At 58.1% G+C, this 25,672-nt stretch overlaps 2 protein-coding genes across 6 annotated transcripts in view; both read left to right on the plus strand.

Annotated features, from left to right (window-relative positions):
- The first annotated feature begins 462 nt into the window (after positions 1-462).
- On the plus strand, positions 463-17,197 carry HADHB (hydroxyacyl-CoA dehydrogenase trifunctional multienzyme complex subunit beta). Of its 4 annotated transcripts, none has more exons than XM_071547655.1 (16): positions 463-559; positions 2,381-2,658; positions 2,908-2,949; positions 4,355-4,451; positions 5,773-5,817; positions 6,692-6,791; positions 8,000-8,087; positions 9,058-9,245; positions 10,328-10,508; positions 11,767-11,888; positions 13,867-13,946; positions 14,032-14,079; positions 14,396-14,483; positions 15,330-15,404; positions 15,858-16,022; positions 16,632-17,197. In XM_071547655.1, exons 2-16 carry the CDS (start codon positions 2,592-2,594, stop codon positions 16,665-16,667), a joined length of 1,422 nt encoding a protein of 473 aa, XP_071403756.1. In that variant the 5' UTR covers positions 463-559; positions 2,381-2,591; the 3' UTR covers positions 16,668-17,197. The 4 variants fall into 4 exon arrangements, with proteins under 4 accessions (XP_071403756.1, XP_071403757.1, XP_071403760.1 ...); XM_071547656.1 differs by having other exon boundaries at positions 554-643; XM_071547659.1 differs by lacking the exon at positions 463-559 and adding an exon at positions 819-893.
- Positions 17,198-21,425: 4,228 nt separating this feature from the next.
- Positions 21,426-25,672, plus strand: part of SELENOI (selenoprotein I) — a 30,780-nt gene continuing 26,533 nt past the window's right edge. For both annotated transcript variants that reach the window (XM_071547660.1, XM_071547661.1), the window contains exon 1: positions 21,426-21,940. In XM_071547660.1, coding sequence (XP_071403761.1) covers positions 21,893-21,940 — 48 coding nt within the window. In that variant the 5' untranslated portion in view covers positions 21,426-21,892. The remainder of the gene's footprint in view (positions 21,941-25,672) is intronic.

Genomic DNA, 25,672 nt, shown 5'->3' on the forward strand with positions numbered 1-25,672 from the left:
CGCCGGTGTCACCCGTGTCATCCCTGCCCCGCTGCCTGTCACCCCTGCCCCGCCGCTGTCACCCCTGCCCCGCCGGTGTCACCCGTGTCATCCCTGCCCCGCTGCCTGTCACCCCCGGCCCGCCGCTGTCACCTCTGCCCCGCCGGTGTCACCCGTGTCACCCCTGCCCCGCTGCCTGTCACCCCCGGCCCGCCGCTGTCACCTCTGCCCCGCCGGTGTCACCCGTGTCACCTCTGCCCCGCTGCCTGTCACCCCTGCCCCGCCGCTGTCACCCCTGCCCTGCCCCGCCGCTGTCAACCCGGTCACCCCCGGCCCGCTGCCTGTCACCCCTGTCCCGCTGGTGTCACCCCCGCGCTGTGCGGGGGCCGAGCCGGGCAGGGCTGTGCGGGGTTAGCGCGGGAAAAGCGCGCGGGGATAGCGCGGGAAAAGCGCGAGGATAGCGCGGGACAGGCGCGCGCGGGGCGCTCCGGGGCGGGCCGAGCTCGGGGCCTGCCCAGAGCGGGAGGAGCGGACCCGGGGCCCGGGGCAGAGCGGAGCGGAGACGGGACACAGGGCCGAGGTGAGCGGGGAGGGGACACAGGGCGTGGGACACAGGGCCGAGGTGAGCGGACACGGGACACAGGGCGTGGGACACAGGGCCGAGGTGAGCGGACACGGGACACAGGGCTGAGGGGAGCGGGGAGCGGACACAGGGCCGCGGGGAGCGGACACGGAAGGGAGGGGAGCGGAGCGGAGCGGGGAGCAGGCACGGGACACGGGAGACAGGGCCGAGGTGGTCGGGGAGCGGACACGGGGCCGAGGGCAGCGGGGAGCGGACAGGAGACGCGGGGCCGAGGGCAGCGGACACGGAACGGAGGGCAGCGGGGAGCAGGCACGGGCCGCAGGACGGAAGGGTGAGGAAGGTCGGAGAAAGGGTGAGGAGAGCCGGGGAGTTGGTCCCGGATGGCCGAGGGAAGGGTAAGGGGAGTCGGGGGCTTCGCCCCGGGCGAATGATGAGGTGGAGTGAGGGCGAGGAGAGTCGGTCCGGGGTGGACTCTGGGGCGTCTGCGGTCAGTCCGGGGTGGACTCTGGGGGGTTTGGGGTCGGTCTGGGGTCAGTCCGGGGTGGACTCGGGGGGGTTTGGGGTCGGTCTGGGGTCAGTCCGGGGTGGACTCGGGGAGGTTTGGGGTCGGTCTGGGGTCAGTCCGGGGTGGACTCGGGGGTTCTGGGGCGGTCCCAGATGCCGAAGGGCTCGAGAGGTCGGTCGGTCCAGGAGGGACGGAGGAAGGGTGAGAGGGAGCGGGGAGGATGGACGTGGGGGTTGAGGGGTGATCTCGGATGGGCAGAGGGGTGTCTGGGGGTATGTGCGAGAAACAGGAGTGTGTTTGGGGAGTATAGCGGGGGTGTGTTTGGGGGCTGTTCGTAGAATTATGGAATATCCTGAGTTGGAAGGGATCCACAGGGTCACGGAGTGCGGCTGTGGGAGCCGGAGAGATCCTGCAGGCTCTGGAAGGAGCTTTGCCCGTGGGGATTTGTGTGCAGGGCTGAGCCAGGGGTGCCAGGGGAGCACTGGCTGCCGAAAATGAGGGGGCTGGGCACGTTTTGGGGGGCAAGGACAGGCGTGAGGGGGCGGCTGGGCAGCGTGGGTGGGTTTGGATACCTGTGAGGAGCTTCTGTCAGCTGGGCAGGGCAGATTTGGGGAAACGCCTCAATCGGGGTGGGGAGGGAGCTCTGCACAGGTGGAGGAAGAAGAGCAGGATGCCATGAAAAGGTCCATTTCCAGGACTTTTATTGGCAGGAGGAGCCTGGGTTGGGTTTGTGGGCTGGGAAGTGAGGAATGCCGTGTGGCACATTCCAGGTGTGGAGCTGGAAAAGGGGGTGACTGGCAGGTTGTGCTGAGTTTTGAGGAGCTGTGGAGACCTGCTGGGCTGGGTTTGGGACTGCAGGTGTTCCTGTGTTCCTCCATGGAAAACTTGTGTGTTTGGGGGAGGGAGTGCTGGGATTTGAAGCCCAAAAGTGGACAGAGGGAGGTGAACATTGCCCTGAAGCAGCCAAAGAACTGGAGCTGTGAGGACCATTTTGTGCCCTGGGCAATAAAATGTGCAGATGAGGATTTGTTTATAGGGAAACCTGGTTTTGGGATGAGCTTTGGAGAAGCTGCAGAGGAATTTTGGGGGTGAAGGGTGTCACCTTGCTGTGTTTGCCCTGGGGACAGGCAGCAAGAGTTCCTGAGGTTGGCACGAGGGGCAGGGGTGTGAGGTGCTGCCAAGGACAGTGTGTCAGGAGAGTCGTGCTGGCAGCAGGACTTGGATAGGCACCGGGACAATTTTCCAGTGGGGAAGTGGTGGAGCAGTTACTGGGAAGGGAACTGAGAAGCTCACTGGGCAGTATTTATTCACAGGCACCTTTGCAGCCCCAGTCACAAGCCGAGCTGCTCCTGCTTGGATTCTGCTCTCGGAGCGTGGGAGGAAGTGATTCCCTGTGCTGCTGCTGCTGCCCTTGGAGTGCCTTCTCCCCACCCTGCTGCTCTGTCTGAGGGGCAGCTCGCTGCCCTTGGAGTTGTCCTGCCCAGCCCAGGTTGGACCCACACCCCCCTTTGTCCAGGCACCAGGATGAGTTCCATGCTGGCCTCGGCCCTCCGGACGCTGCCCGTGTGCTCAGCCCGGGCTGGACGGGCCCGTGAGTATCCTGGATCTGCTGAAGGCTTGGACTGGTGGCTGCTAAAGCTCCAGCTTTAATGGTGCCTCTGTCAAGTTTCTGACCAGAGTAAACCAACCAGTAGCCCACAGGCATTGGTTGTAACTGGTTGTATTTGTTTGTAAGACACCCCACATGTCTTACAGTGACATTATTTGCTTTTTAACCCTTCCTACAAGAACTGGAAATGTTTCTGACATTTTTTGCCATTTTTCCTTCCTTGTTTTCCAGTTGCTCGGTCGCTCAGCTGCTCCTCACAGCTCCAGACTGCAGGTAAAGGGGACACACCAGGAGTCTCAGGGGACTCTGTGCTAGACAAGGCTGTTTTGGAACCTGCCTCCCCTTTGCAGAGTCTTGTTCCACTTAAAGCTTAGAAATATTGCAGAGTGCCTGGTACCACTGCTTTTGAAAAGCTGCAAACAAGTAGGCACATCCCTGTTTACAGCAGAGTCCTCTCATCCTCTGAGTGCTCCTGGCTCCCAGCAGCCATTCCCAGTGTGCTCCTGGCTCCCAGCAGCCATTCCCAGTGTGCTCCTGGCTCCCAGCAGCCATTCCCAGTGTGCTCCTGGCTCCCAGCAGCCATTCCCAGTGTGCTCCTGGCTCCCAGCAGCCATTCCCAGTGTGCTCCTGCCTCCCAGCAGCCATTCCCAGTGTTCTCCTGGCTCCCAGCAGCCATTCCAGTGTTCTCCTGGCTCCCAGCAGCCATTCCCAGTGTGCTCCTGGCTCCCAGCAGCCATTCCCAGTGTGCTCCTGGCTCCCAGCAGCCATTCCCAGTGTGCTCCTGCCTCCCAGCAGCCATTCCCAGTGTGCTCCTGCCTCCCAGCAGCCATTCCCAGTGTTCTCCTGGCTCCCAGCAGCCATTCCAGTGTTCTCCTGGCTCCCAGCAGCCATTCCAGTGTTCTCCTGGCTCCCAGCAGCCATTCCCAGTGTTCTCCTGGCTCCCAGCAGCCATTCCCAGTGTTCTCCTGGCTCCCAGCAGCCATTCCAGTGTTCTCCTGGCTCCCAGCAGCCATTCCCAGTGTTCTCCTGGCTCCCAGCAGCCATTCCCAGTGTTCTCCTGGCTCCCAGCAGCCATTCCCAGTGTTCTCCTGGCTCCCAGCAGCCATTCCCAGTGTGCTCCTGGCTCCCAGCAGCCATTCCCAGTGTTCTCCTGGCTTCCAGCAGCCATTCCCAGTGAGCTCCTGGCTCCCAGCAGCCATTCCAGTCCACACTGAATGGTGCTGGAAAAAATTCTTTGCAGAGAGAGTGCTCAGGGATTGGAATGGGCTGCCCAGAGAGGGGGTGGATTCCCCATCCCTGGAGGTTTTTCAGCTGAGCTTGGCCGTGGCACTGAGTGCCATGATCTGGTAAAGGGACTGGAGTTGGACCAAGGGTTGGACTTGATGATCTCAGAGGTCTCTTCCAACCCAATCCATTCTGTGATTCTGTGATTCTATGAGATACCTTGGGACAGTGGGAGGTGTCCCTGCCCATGGCAAGGGGTGGCACTGGGTGGGCTTTAAGGTCCTTTCCCACCCAAACCCTTCCATGATTTTGAGGTCCCAGCTCAGGTGTCTTTCCTTTCCTGCCTTTCACTTATGCACCAAGAGAGGAAAATTCCTCAAGTTTTCTAGTAGTTTTTGCAGGTTTTATGTAAAACTTGCTGATGCTCTTGTCAACATCACTCCTGTCCTTGCAGCCCAGCCCAAGACCAAGAAGACCTTGGGCAAAAGTGGAGTGAAGAATGTTGTGGTGGTGGAGGGCGTGCGCATCCCGTTCCTGCAGTCTGGCACCTCGTGAGTATCAAGGGGGAAGGAGATACAGGAACCACCCTCTGCCTTTGTTAATAGTCACATCTTTCTGTGAAAAATTTGGTCACTTGTGCATTTTATTGTAGTTATTCTTATGCCTGAAGGTTCTGAAGAGGCAGTGCCTTAGTCTGCTGCAGATATTCCAGATTATCTAATGGAGAAATGGGGTTTGAAGGAGATTGTCCTTGTTTATGAATTCTGGGAAGAATAAGGATTTATGAAGCATGTCTGGAGGAAGCTGTTGTGGATCTACAGCAGATAAAGCAACAAGTTCCACAAAACTAGCAGGAGAGTTGCCCAGTATCTGCTGTAGACTCTTCTTACTGGATTGTTACACCACCAAATTCACAGCTGAACAAGGACTAGACCTGACCCTTAGTCAGGATGGGGAAGGGATTTATCCTGTCACTGCTGTTTTTCAGGGGGTTTAGTACAGGGGTTGTGTGCTGGGCTGGACACAGAGAGTCTGCACAGCCTGAGGGGTGAGTCAGGGCAGTCCCAGCACAACCACAGCCTGGGCAGAGAATGGACTGGGAGCAGTGGTGGGGAGAGGGACGTGGGGTGGATGGGAGGCTGGATGTGACCTGGCCATGTGTGCTGGGAACCAGAAACCCCCAGTGCCCTGGGCTGGTCCCACAGCAGGACAGGGGGGATTGTGCCCCTCTGCCCCCTCAGGGCAGACCCCAAACCCTGCAGAGCTGCCCCAGCCATGGGCAACAACAGCACAAGGACGTGGAGCTGCTGCAGCCAGGCCAGAGGAGGCCCCGGAGATGCTGCAGGGCTGGAGCCCCTTTGGAGCCAGGCTGGGAGAGCTGGGGGGGTCACCTGGAGAAGAGAAGGCTCCAGGGACACCTGAGAGCCCCTGGCAGGGCCTGAAGGGGCTCCAGGAGAGCTGGGGAGGGACTGGGGACAAGGGAGGGAGGGACAGGACACAGGGAATGGCTTCCCAGTGCCAGAGGGCAGGGATAGATGGGATATTGGGAAGGAATTGCTGGCTGGGAGGGTGGGCAGGCCCTGGCACAGGGTGGGCAGAGCAGCTGTGGCTGTTCTATCCCTGGAAGAGTTCCAGGCCATTTTGAACACAGCTTGGAACAGCCTGGGCTGGTGGAAGGTGCCCATGGCAGGGGGTGCAACTGGATAAACTTTAAAGGTCCTTTCTACCACAAACCAGTCTGTGATCCCATGAAATGTTTGGTCAGAAACATAGAGGAGCATTTCTGGTGCCTCCCCTGCTCTTTGCTGCTGGTCTGTGCTCACCCCTGGGCTCTGTGTTGGTCTCTGAGTTTCTGCCTCTTTCCCCCTCCAGGTATGCAGATCTGATGCCACATGACTTAGCACGAGCAGCTCTGCAGTAAGTAAATTGAATCCTAGGAGGGCTCAGTGAACTTGTTCAGCTGCTGGGTGTCAGTGTTGGAAGCCAAGGCTCTGGGTTTGTCTCAGAATGACACGGTCCAGGTCCTCCATCTTTCCTGGCCCCCCTCCACAGGCAGGGGGTTTGAGCAGTGGGCTTTGCCCCAGGCTTGTGTTGGTGCAAAGGGATGGTGGCATTGGCAAATCTCAGTGAATTTGATTTCTGACTGCAGTTTTCCAAACACAGAGGCCAGAGCTGCTGCTGGGCTGTGCTCTTGGGTGACCTGCACAGGGCAAGCTCAGTAACAACAAGGATATCAGGCTGATTCTGTCACCCTCCCTGGCCCTCTCCTTCTGCAGTGATCTGACCAAAGCAGTGGGTTTGTTCTGTGGAGAATTAGAGCAAAGTGCTGTGGAAAAGACAGAAGGTTTGGGGAGGCCCAGAGAAGCTGTGGCTGCCCCATCCCTGGAAATGTTCCAGGCCAGGTTGGACAGGGCTTGGAACAACCTGGGATAGTGGGAGGTGTCCCTGCCCATGGCAGGGGTGGGACTGGATGAGCTTTGAGGTCCCTTCCCACCCAAACCAGTCTGGGGTTTGATGATCCTGTGAACCATTTCGGGGAAGGAGGGATGTGTAAAGTAGTTGCTTTAGTGAAATCATGTGATGTTTTACAGTGATGTTGTCACTGTGATTGCAGCCCACAGTCAGTTACACTTTCCATCAGGCCCACATGCACAGGGGATTTATTCTGAGCTGGGAGCAGAAGATGTGGCTCTGTCCTTGCCTTGTTGTCCAGCCAAGCTGGCAGGAAGAGGATGTTTGAGAGGTTATTACTGCTGTGATGAAATTCCCTCTGCTTTGGTCCTCTCCTCAGGGGCCTCCTGACCCGGACCAGCGTCCCCAGGGATGTTGTGGATTACATTGTTTATGGCACAGTTATCCAGGAGGTGAAAACCAGTAATGTTGCCAGAGAGGTGAGTTGTTTGCAGCATCTCCCCGTGAGTCTGATTGTACAACTAGTCTGAAGATGACAAATATGTGACAAATTCCTGGTATTGTGGCTTGTTCGAACATGATTTGAGTCTGAAGTAGCTGTGCAGTATTATCTGTTAAATAACTGCATGGAACTGTAAGGAAATGATTCTGTAATTCTCTGACTCTGCCCCCTGTTGAAATCTGCCATGGTTTTCATTTATCATAGTTTTTTATTGTATTTTCATAGTGCATTTTAATGCTGTGAGGCCTCTGCTCGATTCGTCCCAGTAAGGGAAGCTTTTGTGAAGTGTTGCTGATCACTCAGCCCTTAACCACCAGTGGGACTCAAATGCTGCCTTGCCCAGAGTCCTCAAGAGGGCCAGAGCAAGCTGTGGGAGTTTGCTTGGTTGTGGTATTTATTTATTTCAGTTGGCAGATCAGACACAGGGTTTGTGTGATTTGAACTGGAGCAGCTTCGCTGCCCTTTGTCCCAGAAAACACAACTCCCATATTGTCCTCTGAAGTCACGTGGCAGAGGCACTGTGAGTTTTGCCAACCTGGAGCCTCTGCTGTTGTTCTGTGCACCTGCATTAGCCCAGGATGGGACTGGGCTGGGAGGGCTCAGGAGGTGCAGCTTTGGTCTCATGGATGCAGGTCCTGGCTTTGGTCACCCGCCGGTCAGGTGGGGCTGGGGAGTAATTTTAGCTTGGGAACAGCTGCTGAACTTTCAACTAGTTGGCCACGTCCCCAGTAGGGAAGGTGTCTGGGAGCAGCTGTGGGCTGGCCAGATGAGTCACTGCTCTGCACTGCAATTTCCTGCTCTCAGGGAAGCCCCAGTGCCCTGTGCTGAGGCAGCTGAACCAGCCCTTTCACGTGCTGCCTTTGCCAATAAGGTGAAGCAAAGATGACGTCCAGTAGCTGGAGGCTCTTTTGATGTGCTTTTTAAAAAGTGAGGTGTGTGATTAACTTGTGCCTTTATTAAACAAATGGGGAGCAGCAGTGACTGTTCTCACAGTGCAGCTGAGCCTTGGCACTGCCTCAGCTCCAGTTCAGGACTCTGGGGAGGGGATGAGCTGCTGCAATAATCGATGAAAACTCGGTGTAGTTGTTTCCAGCTTCACCTGGCAAGGTGTGCAGCTGGGCAGGAGGCAGCACTGGCCCGTGGAGCAGAAGCTGTGGGTTTAACAGCCACTTTCTGTCGTCACAGGCTGCCCTGGGAGCAGGTTTCTCTGACAAAACCCCAGCCCATACTGTCACCATGGCCTGCATTTCCTCAAACCAGGCAATGACCACAGGTATGTGGGCTGGAGGAACGAGCTGGGGGGCTGAGCAGGAGACTGGAAGGCAACTGCCAAGCTCTACCTTGCACTGCTTTGAACATAAAAACTGCTGCAGTGGAGGGAAAGATGGGGTCGTTTAGCCTGGAGCAAAGGAGGCTCAGGGGGCACCTTCTGGCTCTGCAATCCCTGCCAGGAGGGGGGAGCCGGGACAGGGGGTCGGGCTGTGCCCCAGGGCACAGGGACAGAAGGAGAGGGCACGGCCTCAGGGTGGGCCAGGGCAGGGGCAGGGGGCACAGGAGGAGAAATTTGTTGCTGGAAAGGGTGGTCAGGCCTTGGCAGGGGCTGCCCAGGGAGGTTTGGAGTGCCCAGGCCTGGAGGTGCCCAAGGCAGGACTGGCCGTGGCACTGAGTGCTCTGGGCTGGGGGACAAGGTGGGCATCGGGCACAGGGTGGGCTCCATGGGCTGGGAGGGCTTTGCCAAGGTGGGCATCGGGCACAGGGTGGGCTCCATGGGCTGGGAGGGCTTTGCCAAGGTGGGCATCGGGCACAGGGTGGGCTCCATGGGCTGGGAGGGCTTTGCCAAGGTGGGCATCGGGCACAGGGTGGGCTCCATGGGCTGGGAGGGCTTTGCCAAGGTGGGCATCGGGCACAGGGTGGGCTCCATGGGCTGGGAGGGCTTTGCCAAGGTGGGCATCGGGCACAGGGTGGGCTCTGTGGGATCTTGGGGGTCTTTTCCAACACCAGTGACCCTGGGGTTCCATTAAAGTTTTTACCCATGAAAACACAAGATGGGTTGTTCCTCCCCCCTGCTGTGTGTGACAAGAAGTGGAAGGTGCAGAACTGGTGGGGTTCAGAAATGTGTCTGTGACACACACGTTGCATCACCTGGGCAGAGCCAGAGGCTGGAGGGGCCCTGAGTGCAGTGGCTCCAAGGGGTGAGTGTCCTGCTCCCTGCAGCTCTGCTGGGCATCTCTGTCACTCCCCAGGCGTGGGCATGATCGCGGCAGGACAGTGCGACGTGGTGGTGGCCGGAGGGGTGGAGCTCATGTCCGACGTTCCCATCCGGCACAGCAGGAAGATGAGGAAGACGATGCTGACTCTGAACAGAGCCAAGACCTTGGGCCAGAAGCTCTCCCTGATTTCCAAAATTCGCCCGGACTACTTTGCCCCTGAGGTATTTTTTTTCTTCTTTTTTTCAGGTATTTAGATATTTAGCTAAACTGTTTCAGAGGAAGGGTAGACCAAGGTGGCTCAGGTGATGTTTTAAGCCTCAATGGAGAGGATTTAAGAAGGGTGAGGTGTCTGAGGCTCCCTGTCATCTATCTCTGTCCTCTGCTTTGGGTTAACACAGTTGATTAATGCATCTCACAGCATTTGGGACTCTGCTTTTTCTTCTCTTATTTTCAACTTCAGTAAACCCAGTTTAGTGCAAAACCTCCCTCTCCTTCTGCAACTGCTGGACAAACTGTGCTAGAGATGAGAGAAACAGAAGGGTTTTTCCCTGAAGCTTATTCAGTGGTTCTAAAGCATCAGAAGAGTTTTGAGTTAGAAGAATATTCCCTAGATAATAGAAGCAATGACCTTAGTGTCCATGAGGAATATCCTCAGTATGAATATGAGATCCCAAATCCACGTAAGATAGGGATATTGCAGACTTGAAAGCACGCAGGGATTAATTAGAACTAAGCCCAAATCACCTCTTGGCCCTGGTTTTGGATGAAGGTGTGTCTGACAGGAAGTTTCAAGGTCCCAGGTTGTGTTGTTTCAGCTGAACCCCAAAGTCTGGTCCCCTTTTCTCGTGGATTCCCTGATTAGCTGCTCTCTCTGCATGTGCAGCTGCCACACAGCTCTGAACCTCAGGAGTGAGCAGCACTCTGGACCTTGTTTTTTATTAAAATGCTGCAAAGTGGTGGCTCCTCTGATCCATTTCCCAAGTCCCCTCTGGTCTGGTTGCCCTGTGTTAATTGTGTAGCTGGGATTAATTGCATAGCTGGGAATTAACGAAGGATGGAATTTATTAAAAATTTAAGGTTGGAAAAGCCCTCTAAGATCACCCAGTCCAACCATCAGCCCAGCCCACCACAAACCATTCACCTCCAAAGTGCCACATCCAGGCAATTCCAGGGATGGGGTTCCATCACCCCTTCCAAGCCAAACGTGGCACATGGAATGGAGGTGGCAGGGCCTGCTCGGCTGAGCTCTGTGTGCTGCCCGGGAGGGGTTTCACCTGTGCCAACTGTGCCCTGCTGGCTGCAGCTGCCGGCTGTGGCCGAGTTCTCCACCAGCGAGACCATGGGGCACTCTGCCGACCGCCTGGCCGCCGCCTTCGGCATCTCGCGCCTGGAGCAGGACGAGTACGCGCTGCGCTCGCACACGCTGGCCAAGAGAGCCCAGGAGGAGGGCTGGCTGCTGGATGTGGTGCCCTTCAAAGTGCCAGGTAAACCAGCACGTGTTCCACTGCCAGCACACGCTGGGGGGGCACATCCCTGGGGGTCTGGGTGCATCTTTTACACTCGATGGAAAACTGGCAGCGGGGCATGTTGGTAAACAGGCCTATTGGGATGGAAAAGCACAGAATGCCAGAAGGGGTTGGGTGGGAAGGGACCTTAGAGGTCACACAGTTCCCACCCCCTGCAATGGGAATTCTGTCTTGGGTCTGCTTTAAGTAATCATAGAATCACAAGACTGGTTTGCATTGGGAGGGACCTTAAAGCTCATCCCATCCCACCCCTGCCATGGGCAGGGACATCTCCCACCAGCCCAGGTTGCTCCAAGCCCTGTCCAGCCTGGCCTGGGACACTCCCAGGGTTGGGGCAGCCACAGCTGCTCTGGGCACCTGTGCCAGGGCCTGCCCACCGTCCCAGCCAGCAATTCCTTCCCAATATCCCATCTAACCCTGCCCTCTGGCACTCATATCTTTACATATCTCAGTTTTGTCTTGCCCATGCTCTGTTCATGTGGTGACAGAGCAAGGAAAATCAGATTGGCTGGACCAAGGACCCCCTGCTCTTCCAGCCAGGCAGGAGAACCCATTTACACTCCAGAGTATTAATATGTTAATGTTGTTGCATATTAACAACAGACAGAAAGCCTCCTAAAATCCTGGTCTGATAATTCAGGTGCTGGAGAGGAGGAGCTGGAATGTGGCAGGCTCCAGTTCACCAGGCCACACTTTGGACACACTTTGGTGCAGTAACTGTTCATTTGGGCACTGTGGTTAATATCCTAGAGAAATTTTCCATTTACATCCATGGATCCTTGTGGTCTTATAATAAAATTGGTCCTTTTTGTTATTTGGCAGTTGGCATAGTTGAAGATTGAATATATTTGGTCCCTCCCAGGGCTTTTAATTCCTCAAAACTCAGCACATAAACTGAACTGATTTAGTTCCAGTTCTCCATTTTGCTTTTTTAACCTAAATTGATGTTCTTTTCTCAACTGGGATTGCCCTGGGGTAGTTTTCCCTCACAGTAAATAATTACAGCACTCTGGTTTTATTGTCTTCAGAGAAAATGAGGTACCTTCAATTACAAAGTGCTGGTTTTAGCCACGTTAAATATCCTGATGCCCCAAATGGATTTTCCCTTTTCTCCTTGTCCTGCTTGTCACAAAAAGCACATTTTTCTGCTGTTTGCCCTGGGAATGCTGATGTGCACATTGCTGTGGGTGGTTTCCACTGGGTTTCCCTTCCCCAGGCAAGGACACAGTCAGCAAGGACAACGGGATCCGGCCCTCCTCGCTGGAGCAGATGGGGAAGCTGAAGCCAGCGTTTGTCAAGCCCTACGGGACTGTGACAGCAGCCAACTCCTCCTTCCTGGTAATCCCTGTTCCCCCTGGCCCGTGGCAGAAGGGGCAGGCACTCCAGGATTTCTTGGCCCACCTGGATTCCTATATTTTTATTAGCTACGAGTGTCCCCAGAGTATCAAAGGCTTTTCTAAAGCCCAGATCAGTCTGTCTGTGTCTCACTTGGACAGATTCCCTGTTTAGGACAGGACTTTGATCCACTGGTGAGGACTGCACTGAAGAGCAAGGAGAGCCTTCTAAGTTGTATCACTGCCAGCCCCAGAGACAGACCAGACTGGCTCCAGCAGTTCCCAAAACAGCTTTTATTAACACAAGGATGTGACAATTGCTGTATGGATTCGTTGTCAGGGAGAATGTTCAGCTGCAGGATTGCATTTAACTAACAACAAACCCCAAACCCAGCACCAGCAACACCCCCCTCCCCAGGCCAGGCTTAACTAACAACCAAATCCTCCCAACCAGCAACACCCCCCACTCCAACTGGTGACACAAACCCCCAGCCCAGGAGCACCAGGACCTGGAACAAACCCTAAACACACTCGGGAGCACCAAGCAAAAAGAAAGGCTGGAGCTGCTTCCCACTAACACACATGCTCAGCAGGCAAGTGCAGTGCAATAAACCAAAGCAAACCCAGGGATCTGAAGTGAGATCCATACCTGGTGAGTTCCCTGGTGTAAGGCAAGGCAAAATGAGCATCACAGTAGCAAAGTACAGTTAGTGAATCAGGTGTGTGTGAAGTAAAGGTCTAGCAAGGTAAAATCAGCAGCAAAGTAACAAGGCCCAGTGAGTACATGAGGCACCTGGGGGTAAAGGTGAAAGAGGCTCATTGTAGGGTGTGAGGTGTTATAAGGGTATATTGGGTAAAGGAAAACAGGTTGCCCACCCCTGCAATGTCTGAAGGAGGGGGGGAGACAGGATGGCTCAGGGGTTACCTCTGCAGAGGGGATGGAGCTTGCCCTCAGTTTTGCTCATGTCTGATCTCTTTTTACACTGTTTTATTCTTTTATTTTTATAGTTTGACTGACTATAGTCAATGATGGGGTTTGGGATCATCGGCAGATGACACGGGCAGGAGGGTGTTGCAAAGCAGAGCCCTGTGTCCTGGTTTTGTCTTCCATAACACTCCATGCTGTATTAATCCTGTCAGTTTGTTGCTGGGAAGTCTCCTCAGGTTCTGGAGGACTTTGGGGAAGCCACTGGGGGCTCTTTGTCCCTTCCTTTGCCACCCATTATGACCAGAGAATGGTTTCTGGGAATAGCTCCCCCCGGGGCTGAGGTGTTCCCTGGAACTGGTGAGGTTATCAGAGCTATCACCCCACACCATCACTGTCAGCCAGAGGGCAAAGCTGTTCACTTGACCCTCTGCCTGCCCTGGGCACTGAGCTCCAGCTGGTATAACCTGGGCATGAGCTGGGTCCCTCTAAATTCCCTGCTTCTGGATTTTCCAGGCAGAATTTGGAACTCAGTTATAGTCTGGTGAATGTGGATACTGGATTGTTGGAGTCTAAAATCAATCAGTAACCCCTGAAGTTTTGGGTTCTCTTCCCTGTTTGCTTTTCTGTCTCTGCCTCCTGAGGGTTGATCCTTCAAAGGCACAGGTGGGAATTCTGTCCCAGGATGGGGTTGATCACCTTGTACTTTTAGAAGTGAGTGGTTTTAGTCAGAACTTCATGGAATCACAGACTGGTTTGGGTGGGAAGGGACCTTAAAGCCCATCCAGTGCCACCCCCTGCCATGGGCAGGGACATCTCCCGCTATCCCAGGGTGCTCCAAGTCCTGTCCAACCTGGCCTTGGACACTCCAGGGCTGGGCCAGCCACAGCTGCTCTGGGCACCTGTGGCAGGGCCTGCCCACCCTCCCAGCCAGGAATTCCTTCCCAAGAGCCCATCCAAGCCTGCCCTGGCAGTGGGAAGCCATTCCCCTGGCCCTGTGGGCTCATTGTGTGCAGGGTGTGCCGGGCCCTGACGTGGCTTCTCCCGCCTGTTGCAGACGGACGGAGCGTCGGCGATCCTGCTCATGGCTGAGGAGAAGGCCCTGGCCATGGGCTACAAACCCAAGGCCTACCTGAGGTGAGAGGGGCTGCTCCGTGGCCCCTGCAGCCTGCTCTGGCTCCCCTCTCCTCTGCCCGGCACTGACGGCGTTTCTGCCCCGCAGGGACTTCGTGTACGTGTCGCAGGATCCCAAGGACCAGCTGCTGCTGGGGTAGGTGCTGCTGGGGGCCATGCCCTGACAGCCTTGCCTTCCACCCCGTGCCATGGTGGGAAGGGTCCCGTGAGATGCTGCAGCTCTCCAGGCCTTCAGCCCTCGCTGGTGTGCCAGGGGTGCCCCAGGGGGGCAGGAGGGGGAGCAGCCGGGGGGGGAACCCCCGCCCGGGATTGCTGGGGGCACCTCGGGCTGTGGGACCAGCAGGAGCGGGGAGGGCAGAGCTGTGCCAGGAACCTGGGCACAAGGGATGTTCCTGTGGCCAAGGGGGGCTGTGCTGTGAGGAGACACTGATGTGTGTGCCCCTCTCCCCCAGCCCCACATACGCCACTCCCAAGGTGCTGGAGAAGGCTGGGCTCACCCTGAGCGACATCGATGTCTTTGAGTTCCACGAGGCTTTTGCTGTAAGTGCTCTCAGTCTGCAGTTCCACCCTGCAGACACCTCCTTTCAGCTGGGGAAAGCTCTTGTTGAAACCTTAGTTAAATGTCACCAGGAGAAATTCTACTTTTATGTCTAGAGAAATGCATTGTCTATATTTTAAATGTGTGACATTTTTATATCAACACAGTCCATGCTAAGAGTGGCTTATGCTGCTTGAGGTCACCCAAGGACTACAGTTGTCTAAAAGAATTTTATAAAAAGTCATTCTCCCAAGACCTTTGGGGGAAAGAAACCAGTTCTGCACATCATCCAGTGCCTGAGTTGGGATATGGAAACGTGGAATGGTTTGGGTGGGAACGGAGCTTGAATCTCATCCAATCCCACCTTGTGCCATGGGCAGGAACACCTTCCACTGTCCCAGGTTTCTCCAAGCTGTTGCCCCTTGTTCTTTCACTCCAGGCCCTTGTAAAGTCTCTGTCCATCTTTCCAGAGGGCTCCCTTTGGGTACTGCAAGGTCACAGTTCCATTTGCCCGGAGCCTTCTCTTCTCCAGGCTGGACAATCCCAGTTCTCTCAGCCTTTCCTCATGGCAAAGGGGCTCCAGCCCTCTGAGCAACTTGGTGGCCTCCTCTGGACACTGTTTGCCATATTTGTGAATTGCCTTGTGAATTGGACAGTGTCTGTTCCTAATGAAGGTTGGGCTGGTATTTCTTAACAAGGCTGGTGCTGTAAAGTATTTTTTTAGCTGGCTGTGCTTGGTTGGTGGCTGGAGCTCATCTCAGGACACCTCCTGTTTGCTGTTGCTGGCTGGGGGCTTTCCCCAAATTCTGACATTGTCCTTATTAACATCACCCTCCCCTCCCTTGCAGGGCCAGATCCTGGCTAACCTGAAGGCCATGGATTCAGACTGGTTTGCACAGAACTACATGGGCAGGAAGGCAAAGGTAAGGCACAGTCAGGACATTTTCATAGTCCCAGAGTGGTTTGGGCCAAAGCCCATCCAACCTGGCCTGGGACACTCCCAGGGCTGGGGCAGCCACAGCTTCTGGGGGAAACCTGTGCCAGGGCCTGCCCACCCTCCCAGCCAGGAATTCCACAATAGTTTTTCTTTTGGGGGTGATAGACTTAAGCCTAAGGGCTGGCTTTTTGTGTCCCCGTGGGGTGTGGCCAAGAAGGGCCCTGTCTTTTCCATAACACTCCATTCTTCCCTATTCCCATCAATCTGACCTGAGCACTGAGGAAGCCACTGGAGTCTCTTTGTCCCCTGACTGGTTCCTGAGAGCCCCTGCAGGGGCTGAGGTGTTCCCCTGAAACCATCCAGAGGCTGTCAGGGCTATCACCCCCAGTCAAGGGATCCCCTTCCAGCTGGTGACGTGTGTCCCTCCGTGTCCCCGCAGGTCGGAGCCCCTCCCCTGGACAAGTTCAATACCTGGGGGGGGTCCCTGTCGCTGGGACACCCCTTTGGGGCCACCGGCTGCCGCCTGGTCATCACTGCTGCCCACAGGCTGAAGAAGGAGGGGGGACAGTATGGGCTGGTGGCTGCCTGTGCTGCGGGGGGACAGGTAATGGTGCCCTGTGCCCCCTTTGGGAGAGGGGTGGGAATCACATGGCCCATCCTGCTGGGACTGAGAAATCCTCTGCGGTGACACCAGCACTGGGCACTGGGTGTTCACACCTCCCTGGGGCAGGACTGGCTGTCCCCATGCCCCCTCTGTGCTGTCCCTGTGCCCTGGGGCACAGCCCGACCCCCTGTCCCGGCTCCCCCCTCCTGGCAGGGATTGCAGAGCCAGAAGGTGCCCCCTGAGCCTCCTTTGCTCCAGGCTGAGCCCCCCCAGCTCCCTCAGCCGCTCCTGCTGCTCCAGCCCCTTCCCAGCTCCGCTCCCTGCCCTGCACACGCTGCAGCCCCTCCGGGTGTCTCTTGGCTGAGAACTGCCCCAGCCCTGGAGGTGCCTCAGCAGGGCCAGCACAGGGATGGGCACTGCCCTGGCCCTGCTGCCACACCAGGGCTGGCACAGCCTCCTGGGCACACCTGGGCACACCTGGGCTCGTGTCCAGCAGCAGGGACTCATGTTCTTGGTGCTGTGGCTGGGAGCCCTCCTTCATGTCTGTAATCATGAGTCTTTTCTCTAATAATTAGTCATTTCTGTGACGATCTCTCTCTCTCCTTCCAGGGGCACGCCATGATCGTGGAGCTTTACCCCCAGTGAGGGCCCAGGCACCGGGAGCCGTGTCTGCCCCTCCTGTGCCCGGCGCTGCCACCTCCCTGCACTAATAAATCCTACACCCCGTCCTTCTCCAGGGGGGTTCGTGGCCTTCATCAATCCCCTTTAGCTACTCTGCCAGTAATTTTTCTCTGATGGACACACTCTGTGCCACTTCCAGGAGAGGAACTGTTGAAGTGGCTCTGAGTCACTGCAGGGTCCTTGTGACCTCTCTGATCCCTCTGGAAACTCTGCAGGATTTCTCCCAATGGGGAACAAAAACGATTCCAAAGCTCTGAGTGGAGAATTAAGTTTGGAGATGAGGAGAATGTGAAGGCCTGGAGGTGGGTGGGCTGAGAGGGGGGTTCATGCTGTGGGAGGAGCAGCTGTTTGGGGCAGCAGGTTCAGGCCCAGGTGCTGAGCTGGGCTCTGGGGGCAGTTGCTGCACTGTGGCCAAATGCTGTTGGAGTGAGCAAAGTGCATCTGACACAGGAACGTTGCTGATGGAACCACAATGAATCAGGACAAAGCATCCAGTCTGGCTCTTTTCTTTGCCTCCCCTGCCCTGAAAGGCATTGAGGACTGTTCCTGTGGTGGTTGTGGTGTGGGCTGTGAGCTGGCACCAGGTGTGTGCTCTTTGAAACTGCCTAAACTCCTGCAGAACAGGCCCTCAGAATACCATGAGTGAGACAGACAGGTAAGTACACCTTTACTGAAAGCTTTCAAGGGGCACACCACGAAACCTGCACACGTGGTTCAGGGGTGTTACAGCTTTTATAACCTTCCATACCTTTTTATAATCTATGACCAAGCCTGGTCCCCATTTCCCTTGGTGCCCCACCCAGAAAAGTTTTGCCCCTGGCAGAAGATCCAAGGATTTTAGGCCATTGTTTTCAAGCTACCTGCAGTGCTTCTTCAAAGCACCATGGCCTTGGCAGAGCAGGAGAAACTGTGCAGGGATTTCCAAACACCACCTACAAATGTGAGTGACCCAGGAAAAATTGCATAATCCTGAAAGTCCTAAAAATCTACAAATACACACCAAAACCATTAGGCATCAAATCATGGAATCACACACTGGTTTGGGTGGGAAGGGACTTTGAAAGGTCATCTAATCCACCCCCTGCCATGGACAGGGACACCTTCCACTCTCCCAGGCTGCTCCAACCTGGCCTTGGACACTCCCAGGGCTGGGGCAGCCACAGCTGCTCTGGGAATTCCAGTCCAGCCCCTTCCCACCCTCCCAGGGAAGGATTCCTGCTCAGTATTCCCAATTCCCTGCCCTCTGGCACTGGGAAGCCATTCCCTGTGTCCTGTCCCTCCATCCCTTGTCCCCAGTCCCTCTCCAGCTCTCCTGGAGACCCTTTAGGCACTGGAAGGGGCTCTGAGGTGATGACAAAATTCAGGTGTGCAGACTTGTCTTTATCCCAAGGTTGAGACTTCCCAAGGATTTGTTTAATACCCTGTTTTCCTTTCCCTCGACCCCTGCTGGTTTCCAATGCTGGGCGTGGCTGCTGTTCCCTGCCAGGGCACAGAGGTGCTCCTAAGGCAGCTGGCAGACCCTCGGAGTGCTCGCTGTGCCCCCCACAGTTTGTGCCCCCCCAGCCCGATGTGAGGCTGGGCTGAGACAGGGCTGGGTGTGACACCCACCGGGGATTCCTCTTTATTCCCTCTTGGAAACCTTGTGCACCAGCGCTGCTGCTCGGTGGGATGGGAATGGTGCAGGGAGAGGCGGGAACTGCCGGGGCGAGGGGAGAAGGGCCCGGTTGGCTTTAGAATCCTGAATTTGTTTAGGCTGGAAAAGACCACGAGGGCAACCGAGCCCAGCCATGCCCCAGCACTGCCAAGGCCAGCACTGAGCATGTCCCCAGGTGCCACATCCACGTGGCTTTTAAATCCCCCCATGGATGGGGACTCCACCCCTGCCCTGGGAATTTGGGATTATTTGGGGGATTTATCCCCTCCAGGGTGTTCAGGGTTAGAGATGGGGTTTGGGCACCGTCATGGGCAGAGGATGGGGGACCCCCACAGGTGGGGGCTTGGGGATCTCCATGGATGGGGTTTGGGCACCCCCATGGGCAGGGGATGGGGGACCCCCACAGGTGGGGGCTTGGGGATCTCCATGGATGGGGTTTGGGCACCGTCATGGGCAGAGGATGGGGGACCCCCACAGGTGGGGGCTTGGGGATCTCCATGGATGGGGTTTGGGCACCCCCATGGGCAGAGGACGGGGACGGGGCACAGCCACCAGCGTCAGTGCAGGGATGAGCCCGAGGGCATGCTCAGCTTGGGCAGGGGGACTGTGGCTTGATCCTGTGGCTTCTGTGGGGCTGCAGGGCCCAGTGTGAGGACAAGGGGACAGTGCAGCTGCCCCTCCCCTCCGGCACAGGTGACAGAGGGGTCACAGTGCCCAGCAGGGCACTGGTCAGTGCCTGAGGTGGGTTTCTGGCTGGGGGCGCATGGCAGGGCCGGGGGGCTGGCACAGGTCCTGCTGCCCCTGACAGAGGGAGGGGTCCCTGCGGTGTTTGGGGGTGACCCCATGGAGCCGGTGCCAGGAACTGCTGTGGCTGCAGCAGATCAGGAGCTGCAGAGCATCGCTGGGGGTGAGCACCCCCCATGCCAGGCCCAGGGCTGAGGGTGGGCATGGGGACCCCCAGCAAGATGGGGGCCACCTTCAGCGCTGTCCCCAGAGTGAAGATGATGTCCCGTGAGTGTCCCAGAGCCTGTGGGGGCAGCAGAGGTGATGCCACGGGAGGACAAAGCTGGGGCTCAGCCCTGATGCAGCAGCAGTTCCAGAGAGAGCCCTGAGGTCACTGTGTCTCCATGAAGAAGCCCAAGCCTGGCTGAGGCAGAGGTGGCCACAGGCCCCAGGTGACACCTGGGGGCCACCCCTTGTTTTGCTGCTGGCCCCCCTGAGGTACCAGCAGCTCTGGAAGCTGGGGAAGCCCTGGCAGCACTGCAGGAACCTGCTGCCAGTCCAGAGGTAGGACACAGGGGCCAGTCCCTCTGTCTCTGTGAGGGAGAGGGGGCAGAGCAGAGTGACAAGTGCCCAGGTCACTTCACATGGCCTGGGTGTTGAGGGTGGGTGAGTGAGGAGCCTGCTCCAGTTCAGAGCTGGTGCAATAAACACCTTGCTGTAACCAGAGAGGTCTCCACTCCCAAATTTAATCCAGGTCTGAGTTCTCGGGGGGCTCTGGCCACATGCAGAGGACCCCCCAACACTGGAGGGTGTCTGGAGGTGGGGGAGTCCCTGGACAGGGAGCATCACCTGGGTGGGGCAGAGATGGACTGGGGGGGAGCAGGTTTGAGGGGTCCTGGGTGCAGGGCTGTGGGTGGGGGGTGTCACTCCTGTGCCCCTTCCTCTCCAAAAGGGACATCAGGGATGCAGAGCCGTGGCTGGAAAGGCCCTGGTGGTGTTACTGGGAAGGGTCACTGTGGGCAAATAAACTACAGAGTGGTTTGGATTGGAAGGGACTTTAAAATCCGTCCCATTCCAATTCCTCTCTTTGGCAGGGACACCTTCCACTATCCCAGGTTGCTCCAAGGCCCATCCAACCTGGCCTTGGGCACTTCCAGGGATGTGGCTCCATCCCTAAAACATGTGTGACTAAAGGCACTCAAACTCCACATGGTCATGACCACCTGCTGGGCTGATCCCACAGCGTGGGCAGCAGGACGGGGGGGGATTGTGCCCCTCTGCCCCCTCAGGGCAGACCCCAAACCCTGCAGAGCTGCCCCAGCCCGGGGCAACAACAGCACAAGGACGTGGAGCTGCTGCAGCCAGGCCAGAGGAGGCCCCGGAGATGCTGCAGGGCTGGAGCCCCTTTGGAGCCAGGCTGGGAGAGCTGGGGGGGGTCACCTGGAGAAGAGAAGGCTCCAGGGACACCTGAGAGCCCCTGGCAGGGCCTGAAGGGGCTCCAGGAGAGCTGGAGAGGGACTGGGGACAAGGGAGGGAGGGACAGGACACAGGGAATGGCTTCCCACTGCCAGAGGGCAGGGATAGGTGGGATATTGGGAAGGAATCCTTGGCTGGCAGGGTGGGCAGGCCCTGGCACAGGTTGGGCAGCGCTGGGATTCGATCAGCTGGGGTAAGAGGAGCAGGGCTGGTGGTTTCCAGCCAGGAGCCCCAGGCACTGCCCAGCTGCTGCTGCCTTCCCTGGAATCAGAGAGCCATTAAGGCTGGAAGGGACTCCCAGGATCACCGAGTCCACCTCTCTGTGGACAACTTTTCCCTCCCAGTATGGCAGCAGCTCCCCAGTTTCACACTCTGCTGCAGGAAAAGGCCGGATTTCCAGGAAGGCAGCGGGTGCTCCCGCACCGCCCCTCTGAAAACAGGAGCAGGTCCCGCCAAGGGACACAGGGGAGGGGCGGGTCTATTTTTTCAGGGATACTTTTTCCCGGATTTCCCAGATTTTCCGGTTTTCCCGGATTTCCTCCTTTATCCACATTTCCCCGTTTAGCCGGATTTCCTGGATTTCCCGTTACCCAGATATCCCGGTTTTCCCAGATTCCCCGGATTTCCCTATTTACCTGGAATTCCCAGAGTTCCTGGTTTCTCCAGATTTCCCGGGCTTCCCACGTTTCTCGGGTTTCCCAGGTTTCCCGTGTTTCCCGGTTTTCCCCCTTTACCCACATATCCCGCCTTTCCCACATTTCCCATTTTTCAAGGATTTCCCGCCATTCCCACATTTCCCGCCATTCCCACGTTTCCCGCCCCCGTCCCGCGCGGGGCCCTCCCGGCCGCCAGGGGGCGCCGATGGGGCGGGGCGGGGCGCGGTGACGTCACGGCCACGCCGGGTGGGCCGATGCGGCGGCGGCAGCGCCGGGAGCGGGACCGGGATCGGCACCGGGAACAGCGGGAATAGGACCGGCACCGGCACCGGGATCGCCACTGGGATCGGCACCGGGAACAACGCTGGGATCGACAGCGGGAATAGCGCCGAGAACTCCGGGAATAGTACCGGGAACGGCACCGGGATCGACAGCGGGAACAGCGCCGGGAACAGCACCGGGAATAGTACTGGGAAAAGCGCCGGAACCGGCACCGTGATCGGTATCGGGAACAGCAGGAATAGCACCGGGAATAGCGCCGGGACCGGCGCTGGGAACAGCAGGAACAGCGGGATTAGCCCCTGGAACAGCGCCGGGAGCAGGACCGGGAACAGCGGGAACGGCACCGGGAATAGCGCCGGGAATAGCGGGAATAGCGCCGGGAGCGGCCGGGCCCCAGCATGGAGTACGTGAGCCCCGAGCAGCTGGCGGGGTTCAGCAAGTACAAGGTACGGGCGGGTGCGGGGTGAGGGGGGGCCGGGGATGTGGGGGGGGCTGCAGGGAGACCCTGGATTTGGGGGGGGCTGCAGGGAGACCCTGGATTTGGGGAGGGGGGGGCTGCAGGGAGACCCTGGATTTGGGGAGGGGGCTGCAGGGAGACCCTGGATTTGGGGAGGGGGCTGCAGGGAGACCCTGGATGTGGGGAGGGGGCTGCAGGGAGACCCTGGATTTGGGGGGGGGCTGCAGGGAGACCCTGGATGTGGGGAGGGGGCTGCAGAGAGCCAGGGCATTTGGGCAGGGGGGCTGCAGTGTGACCCAGGGTTGGGGGCTACAGTGAGACCCGGGGTTTGAGGGGGCACTGTAAGAAGACGTGGGGTTTAGGAGGGGCTGCAGTAAGACCTGGGAGGTTGGGGGGGCTCGAGGGAGAGCCGGGGTTTGAGAGGGAGGGGCTGCAGGAGACACGGGGAGGGGGCTCTGAGCACAGGGAGAACCAGCGTGGGGAAGGTGGGCCCATGGGAGCCTTGCCCAGCTTGCTGGAGAGGTCAGGACGGCCGTGCTGTGCCCCACGGCCACTCAGGGGGTGTCCCCTGCCACCCAGGCCCCCCAGCCCATGTGCCAGCGGTGCTGGGGGGGTACAGTGTCCAGCACGGCACATCCCAGTGTGTCCCAGTGCCAGGTGGGCACCGGGGCTTGTTTGCCCCCCCGGGGGCCAGCCAGGCTGCAGCAGTGTCCAGGCTGGGGCAGTGGCACTGTGCCCCCAGCCCAGGTGTGCCCCTGGGGGACACACACCTGCCCAGGAGCGTGGGGGGGTCCCGGTCAGTGCGTGGGGCCCCCCCAGCCTGTCCCTGGGAGGGGAGGGGAGGGGAGGGCATTGCTGGGCGCCTTTAGGGTGGGAGCTGTGGCAGTTTCCCTGTCTCCCAGCTCCTCCTGGCCAGGGCCCAGGGAGGCAGTGGTGGCCTGTCCCCACCCCCAGGGAGGTCTGTGGCCACCCCTTGCCATGCAGGGACAGCAGGGACAGCAGGGGGTGGCCGTGGGAGCACAGCCAGCCCAGGAACTCCCCACGGGCACCTCAGGGCCAGTCAGTGCTCCTGCCCCGGGGCTGCCCTCTGCACTCCCAGCCCTGGAACCCACACTGGCCCTGTCTCCTCGTGCCAGCTGGGCCTTGGTCAAAGCACTGGCAGCCCTGGAAGGAAGTGCTGGAAGTGGAAAGAGGCTCTGCCATGGCACTTCAATCCCTGAGGGCTGACTCTGGGCCAAAGTAGGTGACTCCCTTAGCACGGGGCAGAACTGGGTGCTGTGTTATGCAGAGAGCAGTGTGTTTCCCACAGTTTTTCTTCTCCCACACCAGCAGTTGAGTGAAAAGGTTCCATCTCACCTTCTTTGCTTTGTTCTTGTTGGATCCATCATGTTGGGCCATGTTGCAGTTGTCCTTCCAGGATGGTCTGTGGGGTGTCATTGAAGAGTGTAGGGCAGTCAGGGCAAGTCTGGTGACAGTCAGGGCAAGTGTGATGCCTCCAGGGAGCAGAACTCCTCCTGGAGCTGTCCACGGGGGCTGCAGAGGCCAGGCCTTGCTCACACTCTCCTCTTGCACACCCAGAGCTGCTGAGATGGAGAGAAGTGGACCTGGGAGAGCGAGATGGGCTGATGTGACAGGGCTGCACAGGGTTCCCCCTGTGGGGACTCAGCAGGGAACTTTCAGTGTGTTTAGAAAGGCAGTGAATGATTGTGGGTTTGTGTGGGTGCTGGAGAAAGGTGAGCAAAACACTCAGGCCTCCCAAAGTCACTGGTTTGGCTTCTACAAACACAAAGCTTTTGGTTAAAGAGGGAGCCTGTGGTGTGCTCAGACTGTTCCCAGTCATGCCTGGAGGGATTCAGGGCAGTGCTGCACTGAGAAGGGGGTCTCCAGCTGCAGCAACCTTTTGGATCATGGAGCAGGCACCAAAACCTGCTCCCAGGTTTTTTCCTGAGGACACTTGTGGTGGAACTGCTGCTGCAGGTTGGTCTGGGAGCAGAGCCCTGCAGGCTGACCTGGGGCAGGAGGAAGGTCCCACGAAGCACAGAAAGCACCGGGTGCTGCTGTCCCCAGTTGGGCACTGGGGGGGTGTTTCCTGCTTGGGTTTGGGTGGCACAGGCTGAAATGTGGGAGCTGGGCTCTGCTGGAGCTCTGTCCTGAGAGCAGGGGTTCTGTTGCCTGGCAGGAGGAGCTTTGCTCCAGCGCCTGTGGTTTTACTGAGTCAACAGAGACTTTGATAAGAGTGGGCAGGTTCAGGTAGTGATCAAAGAGCATCATCTCTGCCTGTGTCCTGCTCACTTTCCTTCCTTCCTCTGTGTCTTGTTTCCATGGGGAGCCTTGTTCTTGGCTATTTCAGCCTTGAGGAAGTGGCTGATGCAGCACAATTCTCTGGTACTGGGTCACATATCCCAGCATTGCTTTAGGCACTGAGGCTTGTTGTGCTCTGCCCTTTACAGATTCCAAAGCGAGTTGATCTTACCAGACTCACAAATTGGGTTTAGGCTGGGGGGGACCTTAAAGCTCATCCAGTGCCACCCCCTGCCATGGGCAGGGACACCTTCCACCAGCCCAGGTTGCTCCAAGCCCTGTCCAGCCTGGCCTTGGACACTTGCAGGGTTGGGGCAGCCACAGCCTCTCTGCCCACCCTGTGCAGCCCCTGACTGAGCCTCAGCCTTCAAGCTGTGCCTGGCAGAAGCTCTGTGGCCACACAGTGTCCACATAAGAGGATTTTGGGGTTGTGGAGGAGGCAACATGTCCCAGGGAAGGGGCATGTCCTGGGAGAGTTGCTGGTGTGCCAGCAGCTGGACACGAGCCCAGGTGTGCCCAGGTGTGCAGGAGGCCAATGACCCCGGGGCTGTGCCAGCCCTGGTGTGGCAGCAGGGCCAGGGCAGTGCCCGTCCCTGTGCTGGCCCTGCTGAGGCACCTCCAGGGCTGGGGCAGTTCTGGGCCCTCAGCCAAGAGACACCCGGAGGGGCTGCAGCGTGTGCAGGGCAGGGAGCGGAGCTGGGAAGGGGCTGGAGCAGCAGGAGGGGCTGAGGGAGCTGGGGGGGCTCAGCCTGGAGCAAAGGAGGCTCAGGGGGCACCTTCTGGCTCTGCAATCCCTGCCAGGAGGGGGGAGCCGGGACAGGGGGTCGGGCTGTGCCCCAGGGCACAGGGACAGGAGCAGAGGGCACGGCCTCAGGCTGGGCCAGGGCAGGGGCAGGGGGCACAGGAGGAGGAATTGGTTGCTGGAAAGGGTGGTCAGGCCCTGGCAGGGGCTGCCCAGGGAGGTTTGGAGTGCCCAGCCCTGGAGGTGCCCAAGGCAGGACTGACCGTGGCACTGAGTGCTCTGGGCTGGGGGACAAGGTGGGCATTGGGCACAGGGTGGGCTCCATGGGCTGGGAGGACTTTGCCAAGGTGGGCATCGGGCACAGCGTGGGCTCCCTGGGCTGGGAGGGCTTTGCCAAGGTGGGCATCGGGCACAGGGTGGGCTCCATGGGCTGGGAGGGCTTTACCAAGGTGGGCATCGGGCACAGGGTGGGCTCCATGGGCTGGGAGGGCTTTGCCAAGGTGGGCATCGGGCACAGGGTGGGCTCCATGGGCTGGGAGGGCTTTGCCAAGGTGGGCATCGGGCACAGGGTGGGCTCCATGGGCTGGGAGGGCTTTGCCAAGGTGGGCATCGGGCACAGGGTGGGCTCCATGGGCTGGGAGGGCTTTGCCAAGGTGGGCATCGGGCACAGGGTGGGCT

The sequence above is a fragment of the Pithys albifrons genome, chromosome 2, assembly GCF_047495875.1.
Source record: "Pithys albifrons albifrons isolate INPA30051 chromosome 2, PitAlb_v1, whole genome shotgun sequence".
NCBI classification, from domain to species: Eukaryota; Metazoa; Chordata; class Aves; order Passeriformes; family Thamnophilidae; genus Pithys; species Pithys albifrons.

Excerpts from the sequence above, each read along its gene's own strand:
- HADHB (XM_071547655.1), top strand. The coding sequence starts at position 2,592 with ATGAGTTCCATGCTGGCCTCGGCCCTCCGGACGCTGCCCGTGTGCTCA. Across the intron at positions 10,509-11,766 it reads GGTGCCCTTCAAAGTGCCAG|GCAAGGACACAGTCAGCAAG; the intron begins GTAAACCAGCAC and ends TCCCTTCCCCAG. Across the intron at positions 14,484-15,329 it reads AGTTCCACGAGGCTTTTGCT|GGCCAGATCCTGGCTAACCT; the intron begins GTAAGTGCTCTC and ends CCTCCCTTGCAG.